At 42.4% G+C, this 11,300-nt stretch overlaps 1 protein-coding gene across 1 annotated transcript in view; it reads left to right on the forward strand.

The window, feature by feature from the left end:
* Positions 1 to 10,289, forward strand: part of NHERF4 (NHERF family PDZ scaffold protein 4) — a 302,457-nt gene extending 292,168 nt beyond the window's left edge. The window contains exon 11 of the mRNA XM_075840824.1: positions 9,345 to 10,289. Within this exon, the coding sequence (XP_075696939.1) occupies positions 9,345 to 9,410 (66 nt within the window). The 3' untranslated portion in view covers positions 9,411 to 10,289. The remainder of the gene's footprint in view (positions 1 to 9,344) is intronic.
* Positions 10,290 to 11,300: the final 1,011 nt, after the last annotated feature.

Consider the following 11,300-nt stretch of genomic DNA (forward strand, 5'->3'; position numbering starts at 1 on the left):
TATTATTATTTTTCAATAATAAAGGACTTGATAAGAGTAAAAGGGGGATTGTGCTTTATTTGATTACTTGAAACTTTTATTGTTTTCAAACTTTTATTTTTTGCACTTTTTTTTACACTTTTTTATACTTTTTTTTACACTTTTTCTCAAGTCCCACTAGGGAACTTGAAGGTCCAACGGTCAGATTTTTTTTTTTCTAATACATTGCACTACCTATGTAGTGCAATGTATTAGATCTGTCAGTCATTCACTGACAGCAAGCCGTTTAGGCTTCGCCTCCCGGCGGGGCCTAAATCGGCTTCCGTAATGGCAGAGCAGGAGACCATTGTGTCTCCTGTTGCCATAACAGCAGTCGCCAGTCCCGATTGCCTGTCAGGGCTGGCGATCTGCTAGTAACCGCTACGATGCAGCAATCGCTTTCGATTGCTGCATCGAAGGGGTTAATGGCAGGGATCGGAGCTAGCTCCGGTTCCTGCCGTTACAGGTGGATGTCAGCTGTACAGTACAGCTGACCTCCACCGCTGATGACGCCGGATCAGCTCCTGACCCGGCGCCATCTTGCCGGCAGCTACGGAAGCCGATCAGGCTCCGCCGCCGGGCGGATCTTGACCGGCTTCGGTGCTAGGCAGACCGGGAGGCCAGTATTAGGCCTCCGGTTGCCATTGCAGCCACCGGAACCCCGGCAATTTCATTGCTGGGGCTCCGATGAGCTGCAAACACCTTAAGTGCAGCGATCGCGTTTGAGCGCTGCACTTAAGGGGTTAATGGCGGGGATCGAAGCTAATTTCGGTCCCCGCCGTTACAGTCGGATGTCAGCTGTAAGATACAGCTGAGATCCGACGATGATGGCACCGACTCAGCTTCTGAGCCGGTGCCAAACGTTTGACGTACATGTACGGCATTTTGCGGGAAGTCAATGCTTTCCATGACGTACATGTACGTCAAATGTCGGGAAGGGGTTAAATATCCAAAAATTTTCTCGTTGCTTGAGTTTTTGGAACCGGTTGGGAACGTCACAAGGAATTTGCTCAATAGGCGTAATGATAATTCTATTAAACTGGCAGTTATGGGATGAAGCACAGTGTCTCGAAACACTGTGTTTTAAAAACCCCTTAAGGACGTTATATCTATGTTTGTTGATTCTGCTTCTCAAACATTGGATGGTCCTCCCAATGTACTGTAAGTGGCACGAACACTCAAGGAGGTAAATTACAAAATTACTACCACAATTAAGGAAAGCCTTAATTGGGAAAATTTCTTTGGTTGTATTGGAACAGAAGGTCAGTTTTTTTGTGTGAGATATTATTACAACACAGACAACGTCCTTGGCTACACTTATAGGATCCATTCAAAACTGGTAAAACTCTGGGAATAGAAGGTTTAAGATTGTTAATACGACTAGGGGCCAATATATTCTTCAAATTAGCTGACCGTCTAAAGGTGATATTTGGTTTGTCAGGTAGAGAATTTTTGAGGAAAGGATCATTTCTCAAGATATGCCAATGTTTGGACAAAATAGATCTCACCAATTTATGTCCACTATTATATGATGTAATAAAATTATTTGTAAACGTAATCTTGTTGGTATTAGTTTTTCCATTTTTATTAGTGCAATCGGTAGTATCCTCTGTCTTTTTAGTTTGGCTAACACAGGACTTTTGGGTCAATTCTGTGGCTCTTGAACGTGCACCTTTAATAAGTTGTCTAGGGAAATTTTTCTCCTTAAATCTATTTTCCAAAACCTCACATTCCCTTAAAAAATTAAATTTCAGACGAGCAATTCTTCCTCACTCTCCTAAATTGGCCAAAGGGTACATTTTTAATCCACTGGGGGTACTGGGCACTTCTAAAATCGATGTAGCTATTAACATCAACGTTTTTGAAGTGTGTTCTGGTATTGAAATTGCTGTTAATGTCATCATAATCAATGGTTAAATCTAGAAAGTCGATGCATGTACTGGAGAAAGTATAAGTGAAAGTTATTCCAAGGCAGGCTTAGATACAGGACCCCAGCAGGCAGTAATCTTATACTGTATAAGATTACTGTCTGCTGCGGCCCTGTATCAAAGCCTACTATATGGTAGGTTTAGATACAGGGCCCATCAGACAGGATCACACATGGGCCATGTATCTAAGCCTACCATGTGGTAGGCTTAGATACAGGGCCCAGCAGACAGGATTACACCATGTGTGATCCTGTCTAATGAGCCCTGTATCTAAGCCTACCAGAAGTTAGGCTTAGGTACAGGGCCCCAGCAGACAGTAATCTTATACAGTATGTGATTGGCGCTGTAATGTAGATCACTGCAGTGGTTTTTATTTAGAAAAACAATGTATTTTCACCAAGTTATGACCTGTTTTTGCTTTTGACCAAGTGGGCGTTGTGGAGAGAAGTGTATGACGCTGACCAATAAGGGACCAATCAGCGACTTACACTTCTCTCCATTCATTTACTCTGCACATAGTGATCTTGCTAGATCATGATGTGCAGTCACATACACACACATTAACGTTACTGAAGTGTCTTGACAGTAAATAGACATCACTTCCAGCCAGGACCCGAAGTCTATTCACAATCCCGACACTTCGCTAACTGAGAACCATAAAAAAATACGAGATAAAGTTTGTTGCCACTGTGTGTTTAACACAATAAAACTCAAGTTAAAGATATTTTAATTACCATTCAATGTAGTGAGAAACATAAGAAAATTAGTTTGTGGGGTGGAATGGAAAAAAACAGCAATTCTTCCATCTTTGGGAGTTTTGTTTTTACAGCGCTCATCGTGCGGTAAAATAGACATGTGAACTTAATTCTGTGGGTCAATACAATTACAATGATACAGATTATTTTATGTTTCACTACTTTTACAAAATAGAAACAATTTGCTAAAAAAAAGTTTTATGTCGCCATATTCCGAGACCCATAACTCTTAAATGTTTCAGTTTATGGTACAGCGTGAGAGCTTGTTTTTATTGATAACATTTTGGAGTATATACAACTTTTTTGATCACTTAATGCAATTGTCGGGGGATGTGACTAAATAACCGAATTTCTGGCTTTATTTTACTGTGTTCTCCATGTGGGATAACTAACAATATAGTTTAAAAGCTAGGATCAATACAGACGTGGCGATACCAATTATGTTTCTTTTTTATTGTTTACATTATTTCACATCAGGAACAGGTTTTATTTTGCTCTTTTAATTTTTTTTATATATTGTTGAAAACTTTTAAATGTATTTTAAATTGTATGTAATTTTTTGTCCGAAGGGTCTTGAAAGTGTGATCGTTTGATCACTTGTACAATACACTGCAAAACTTCTGTGTTACAGTGTATAGTGATCTGAACACTCTAATAAGACCTGCCCTTTGGAATACTAGGTAATAGGCGAACCAGCATGATAGCTAGACCTGGGGGCTTTTATTACAACCCATCGGCACCCCGCAATAGAGTCATGGGGGTTGGATGGGGTGACAGAGGGGGCTCTCCCCCTCTTTCTAAGGGCTTAGATGCTGCAGTTGCTATTGACCACGCAGCTAAGTAGTTAAACAGCCAGGATCAGAGTTATCTCTGCTTACCGGTCATTATAGCAGGGTGTTGGCTATAATATACAGCTGTCACCCACTGTGTATGGAGTGGGCTCAGCTCCTGAGCCCTCTGCATACTTGTACTTATACGGAGGATGTCAGGAGGGGTTAATTTTAGTTGTTTATACTTGTTGCCTATAGGAATATATTTTGCAGTGTAATTACCCGCAATAGTTTCTAACCACTCCCAGTTGTCATTTGTACCATTATTTGAAGTAAGTTGTTCCCAGTTTATGCCCTGATTTGCAGCCCTCATCCTGGGGAAATTGGAAATTTTTTAAAATTAAGTGTTTTTGCTCTCCCAGCCTGTGTTTGTTTTTTACAGTATAGGTAAAATGCAACTATATTGTGGTCACGGTTACCAAGGTTTTCACGAACATTGACATTCCCAAGAAGCTCTGCATTGAAAGAAGAACCATGACCCCAATTAATATCTGGTTAATTAAAATCTCCCATTATCACTACAGTACCAGCATGTGCTATTTGCTCCATTTGTTTATATAGCTGACATTCCATCTCCTTAGTGATGTTGGGGCGGTCTAAAAATGACACCCCAAAAATATTTTCAGTGTTTACCTCCCTTTATAATTCCACCCACAAGGTTTCAACCTCCTCGCAGTCTTCACCCACTATTGTCTCTTTCACACTCACCTTCATATCGCTTCTCACATACAGACATACATCACCACCTTTCCTATTTGTCCTGTCTTTTCGAAACAGTGTAAAACCCTGTGGATTTACAGCCCAGTGGTAAAAAGAGTCCGGCCATGTTTCAGCAACACCAACTATATCTATATGTTCCTCCAGTACCAAGGGAATTGAGAGAGAAAAGTAGGCTTAGATACAGGGTCTAACAGACAGTATCACACATGGACTCTGTATCTAAGCCTACCACCTGTGTTTTTTTTTTTACTACTTCGATAACAGCTTTTTTTATTTTCTATAAAAAATGGGGGGGACCCCACAACATTTATTTTTTTAAATGAAAAAAACTTGCGCCCCCCCATTTTTCATAACTAGCAGGAGCTGGAGAGGAGCAGTGCCATGCAGCCCCCCCTGCCTGCAACTTGTACCAGCTGAGGCAGATTCCTCCAGGACAGGTAAGAGGGAACTGTAATGTTATGTGTGGGGGATTCTTTACACATCGTTTTTGTGGGGGAGGGGGAACTTAACTGTAAATGCTATATGTGGGAGAGGGGATTTAGTGTAAAACGTTTTTGTTGGGGAGGGGGACCTAACTGTAAATGCTATATGTGGGGAGGGGATTTTGTGTCAAACGCTATATGTGGGGGAGAGTGGGACTTGGCTGTGAATGCTATGTGTGGGGGAATGGATTTTGTGTAAAACGTTTTGGCGGGGAGGGTAGGATTTTATGTAAAACATGTTTGTGGGGGATGGTGGGACTTGGCTGTGAATGCTATGTGTGGTGGAAGGGATTCATTATTAATTTTTCTTGGGGGAGGGGGAACTTAACTGTTAGGCTGAGTTCACACGGGGCGGATACGCTGCGTAAAAGCATGCAACGAATCCGCCCTGTGCGCCGCAGAGAATTCAGACCGAAAATCCACACCAAACTGTGGTGCAGTTTTTCGCCCGGAATGTCCGCTGCGGAAACTGCAGCATTTAGCCGGCCTGCTAGCAGTCACATGGGATGAAACATCATCCCAGGAGGCCGCAGTGGAGGAAGGAAGAAACCCAGACTCCTGTGCAAATATAAGATATATTTTTTTTATGAGTTTCATTTTTTGAGCTCAATGGAGAAAACCCGCAACAAATAAGCAGCGATTCCGCAAATACAATTGACATGCTGCGGAATAAAACTCTGCACCGCAAGTCAATTTCTGAGCGTTTTTACCACTTAGTATTTACACAGTGTGTGGATGACATTTGTTCTATCTAATTCACTCTGCTGCTACTGTATTTGCTGCAGATTTTTTGCAACTAATTCCGTTGCGGAAAAACTGCAGTATTTACGTACGTGTGAAATGACCCTAAGGCCTAATTCACACGTCTGTGTTCGGTCCGTGATATACGGGCTTCATGTCGGAAGCATTTCCCAGACCTTACACAGTTCAGGGAGCCGGGCTCCTGGCATCATAGTTATGTACGATGCCAGGTGTCCCTGCCTCCCCCGTCCCGTGCTGAAAACATGATGGCATCGTACATAACTATGATGCTAGGAGCCCGGCTCCCTGCACTGTGTTCGGTTTGGGAAATGCGGCCGACATGTGGACGACATATAAGGGGATTCTATTTAAAGGCTATGTAAACCTGTGAAAACTGTTTTTTTAAATAAAAATGTCTATCAGTGGGACAGCCAGAGGGTAACTGAAAGTTCAAAACAGAAGGCAAACGGATAACAGGAATAGCAAAAGGTCAAAACCGGCCCAGCGATAATTCTCAACTGAACGTAGTCCCTGCTGGAGAGATAACATCTCGGCCTCCGCTACTGCAGTGACATCTGGTTCTCCATAAATGAATCCCAGAGCAGAAAAAAAGGTTTCCACAGACAATAGTTCAGGGACATCAGGTCCCAATGAAAAGGCCCAGGTAAGGGGATTATCCTGCAGGAGTGAAATGATGATACCCACTCGTCATTGCTCAGCTCCAGAGGAGATAGGTCACAGATGAAAATATAATTTACAGCTGTCCCAAAAATTAATAAAGGACTTACGATTACCAGAGAAACGACCAGGTAAGTTCACTTTCGGCTCCACAGGAGATGCCGCTGGAGCGACTGCTCGGGCCTGCGCAGTTTCATTCTGTTGAACTCGTATAGCCAGACCTTGCACCAGCTGAGTCAAATCTTGCATCTGGTCCACCAGGACTTGCATGGGTTCCATTGTGGAAAAAATTTAATATATTTTGGGCTTGTGAATATGTAATGTTAGCAATTACCTCAAGGCTGCTGGAGTCTGCCGGGAGAAAGCGTGCAGGTAAACTGCAACTCCAAATCCGCAACCACTCTGATCGACAGCGTCTAAGGCTACTCTGAGGTGTTTGCCGGAGCTGACCGCAAGGTGGGATGGACTGTGCCGCTCAGAACTCAGGTTGTCTTAGCAGAGGTGCAATGCAGGCAAACTTGAGCTGGAAACCAGACAGCCAGAGGGTAACTGAAAGTTCAAAACAGAAGGCAAGCGGATAACAGGAATAGCAAAAGGTCAAAACCGGCCGGGTGCGAATAATTAAAATAATTAAAAAGTAGAGAGGAAATGGAGACAAGCCAAGGTCAGTGTACAGATCAGTGTACACGAGGTCCAGAATCAGCAGTGCAGGTGATGTCAGAAGCTTGATCAGAAACCAAAGGATGAAATTCACAAGCAAAGGACAGGTGGAAAAGACAGGCATAAATACAAGCCCATAGCTGATTGTCAGACAGACAGGGAAAAGAGATAGGCTCAAGGCAACGGAAGAACCGCACAGAAGCTTGAGAAGTCGCCATAGCGACCTCAAGGGAACAGGTGTTTTCATAACAGCTGGGGCATGTATCTAAGCCTATCATGTATGATACGGTCTGCTGAGACAAGGTGGGTATGTGGGACTACCTACAGGGGACCGCATGGCACTGTCTACAAGGGGGATGTATGGCAGCTGGACTGTGTGAAGAACCATACAGGGGGGTTGTGACACTATATACAGGGGTCATTGTGTGGGGAACTCTCTACAGGTGTCTTTTATTAGAGCCCCAAGACATAACTTTGCTTGGGGCCCCAGAAATGACAAATTTGCCCCTGAGGTTTAGTACAAAGATACTTACTGCTGCGGCCCTGTATCTAAGGCTACATTCACACGAGCGTGACAGATTTACTCGCATAAAAAAGACGCGTAAATCTGTCCGTGTGCGTTGTGTTTTTGCATCAGTGTGTTTTGCATGTAGCATGTGTTTTTCACGCACTTGCAAGCACTTTTTTTTTGTGTAAAATATGTGTGAAACCCAGACAGCACACGGATGTCATTATTTTGCGGTCCGTGGTTTTGACGCACCCATTGACTTCAATGGGTGACTAGGAGCATGAAACGGACACTCATTGTGTGAAAATTCACGCATGTGTGAATGGCACCTTTGAAATCAATCGTTCCGTGTGTTGTGCGTTGTTTCAATGCACAGCACACGGACGAGAATCACGCTCATCTGAATGAGCTCTAAGTCTATCATGTGTGATACTGTCTGCTGGGGCCATGTATCTAAGCCTATTATGTATGATACTATATGCTGAGACAATGCATCCAATTCTATCCAGTGGTGTAGCTATAGAAGCCTTAGTCTTATAGAAATGCTATCTCCGATATGTATGTAAAAATGTATTCTTTTTTTTTTTGTGGGGGGGTATATGTCTCGGGGCTTGTGCCCCTGATCTTTTAAGACCCAAGCAACACCCCTGCCCTCATAGATGCCTTATTGGTAAATCTAAGAGCATCTATCACCATCTTTTTACTGATCTTCCGCACAGAATAGCGTCAGAGGTGCTGATTTCAGGGTTATAAGTGTTAAGTGTAGGTGAGGTATACCTTTTGGAAAACTTACATTTTAACTCGATGCAGTGCTTGCTTCAGAGCCAGAATGTGTCTGGTGTAATCATGAGGTAACTATAAATGGATTGTGCTAAACATATGGTGAAAACCTGTGTCATGTAAAATCCGCTCAAAGGACAAAGCAGATTGGTTCATGCATTTCTCACCTTCCTCTGGATCAATATAGGTAAATAAAAGTTCTAAAGTTTGCCCATACTTCTTCACTTCATCCACATCCTCTCCTATTCGTTGGTAGAACTTGAACATTTATTTTTTGAGCAGTACTATGTAAGGGTATGTTCACACGATAGCAGGCATTTACGGCTGAAATGACAGACTGTTTTCAGAAGAAAACAGCTGCGTCGTTTCAGCCGTAAAAGCTCCTCCTCGTAATATACGAGGCGTCTGTGACGCTCGTAAATCTTGAGCTGCTCTTCATTGAGTTCAATGAAGAACGGCTCAAATTACATAGCAAAGAAGTGCCTTGCACTTCTTTGCCGAGGCAGTCAATTTACGCGTCGTCGTTTGACAGCTGTCAAACGACGACGCGTAAATTACAGGTCGTCTGCACAATACGTCGGCAAACCCATTCAAATGAATGGGCAGATGTTTGCCAACGTATTGTAGCCCTATTTTCAGGCGTAAAACGAGGCATAATACGCCTCGTTTACGCCTGAAAATAGGTAGTGTGAACCCAGCCTAACTGTTATCAGTCCTTCACTTGTGTGACCATCAAATGATCAGGACAGATTGTTATCCACTGATAGTAAACAATGAAGGTTGCAAGCAGAGGTCTTGAAAAGTGTGAGGAACTGATACAAAAAATTGTATAACTGAAATGGGATTACCCTTCAAGCACTCATTATTGAATGTGTTTTCTTACAAGGCTACATAACTATGACAAACCACATAAAATACATGAATGATAAATCCCAGGTCTCTGCTACAGGACAAGACAATTGTTTTCAACGAACATCTCCTAAAATGTTTTATTTTATGATTGTCATGTAAAATGTATTTTAATATTCCTGACTGAAATTCTAATCATGTATTACTTCTAAATTGGATCTCTGGGTATTTGATGGAATTAATATAGGTACGCAAAAAGGTAACTGAATGAGGTGCACAGAATAAAAATATCCCAGGGAAAGAATGATTGTTGCATGATTGAATAATACATAATACAAACCTTTCTTTAAAAAAAAAAAAATAATAATGCCTAGTGAGTGCTCTTTTTCATGCAGGTGGAAGAAACATTATATGCACAGACAGAAAAAGAACATGAAGCAGCAAAGAGCAGCGAGGAATAAGACAAGAATTTATACTGACGCTGACCTCAGTTTTGATGATGATGTCCTCGTTCTCTATGTTCCATTTCTTCCATTTTCTCAAGTATGAGCTGTGGTTGTTAAATGAACACAGTGTTTGTACAGTGGGAACCTGCACTTTACACATGAACCAAATCTATACATACACTTCAACTCATTTATAATATCCTCCCATACAAAGCCATACATTTTTATATAAAACACTAAATAGACATGTCAAGCACATAATTACCTGTCCTGTCCTACAGCTTTTGGAGCTTGATTTCTGTAGATATACTACATTTCTATATAATTTTTTTGCACGTACAACTTGTAGTACAAAATCCTCAGTCTTTGAATTAAAAGCTGCATCTCAAGAACTATTCTCCAGAGGGGAGCAAAACAACGGAATGTCAAAACAATTAGGATGACAAAAATAGAATATAAACATCCTAAAAATTAATGAAAGGGAGTCTGTCACCAGATGTCCGTTTGAAACTAGCAACAGAGTATTATATATTATTTGTGAAGAGTGCCTCCTTTGCAGAGAAAATAGTTTTATTCTGTTTATGCAAATTAGCATTTTGGAGCAATGAGGGTGTCAGAACGGTGCCGTAAAGGTTGTACTGCGCATGCGCCAATTATGATTACGGTATGCGCAGTACGGTGCATAATCGTAATTGGCTCATGTGCAGTTTATGAAGCAGGGCCGTGTGCGCGTTCAGGTCACTATGGGGCCAGGCGTGAACTTGCCTATTACACTGCCGGGCCCCTGTCAATCAATGTAAGAAGAGAGGAAGAGGGGGTTGGACTGGGGAACAAAGAAAGAGCATTTTGAAACAATGGTTAGGCCCTCATTGCTCCAAAATGCTAATTTGCATAAACAGTATAAAACAATTTTCTCTGCAAAGGTGGCACTCTTGACAAAAAGGTAATAAACGTTAGAATCAGGTTAGCCTAATCTATAATAGCCTGTTGCTAGTTTGATACCGTTTGACCCCTTAACGACATCCAACATACTAGTACGTTGTTGTCGTTAAGGGCTTAATGCAACACAACATACTGATACGCTGTGCTGACGATGTGGGCTCAGAAGCTGAGCCCGCACCAGTGCCAGCAGGTGTCAGGTGTATATTACAGCTGACACTCTGGGGCAAGGCCTGGAACGGAGCTAGTCTCCGATCCGACCAATTAACCTCTTAGATGCATCGCTCAAAAGCGAGTGCTGCATCTATCGTACTTCCGAGCAGATCGGAACCCCGCAATGCAAATTGTGGGGTTCCGATGGCTGTTCTAGCAGACCGGAGGCCTAATAATGGACTCCTGTCTGTCAAGTACGGAAGCCTACTAGGTGCTGCCCGAAGGCGGGGCCTAAAAGTCTTCCGGCCGCTCAGGAGTTGAGCCTGTAACATCAGCCGCCGGTGTTAACTGTATGTCACAGCTGACACTGTGCTGTAACAGCAGGGAACGGGGCTAGCTTCTATTCCTGCCATTAACCCCTTAGATGCCGCGATCAAACGCGATCGCGCCATCTAAGTGGTTTGTAGCGATTGGCTTGGACATTATGTGCTGATGAGGATGCCAATCATTACTATGGCAACAGGAGGCCCAACAATGGCCTCCTGGTCTGCCACATACATTTTTCTTTGATCTCCTCCCCCTAATCCACTGTGCATATAAGCTTTTTGTTTTGTTATGTTATTATCACTTGTCCTGATGAAGACGCAGGTTCTGCATTGAAAAACTTTGCCGTTTTTGAAAATAAATTTACTCATCATCAGTATCCTGCTTATCCCTTCCTTTTGAGTAGCGCTTTCCTGTTATATCCATTTTTCAATACATATTTTTTCAAATATATACACTACCGTTCAAAAGTTTAGGGTCACTTAGAAA

This window comes from Rhinoderma darwinii, chromosome 10 (assembly GCF_050947455.1).
Source record: "Rhinoderma darwinii isolate aRhiDar2 chromosome 10, aRhiDar2.hap1, whole genome shotgun sequence".
Classification (NCBI taxonomy): domain Eukaryota; kingdom Metazoa; phylum Chordata; class Amphibia; order Anura; family Rhinodermatidae; genus Rhinoderma; species Rhinoderma darwinii.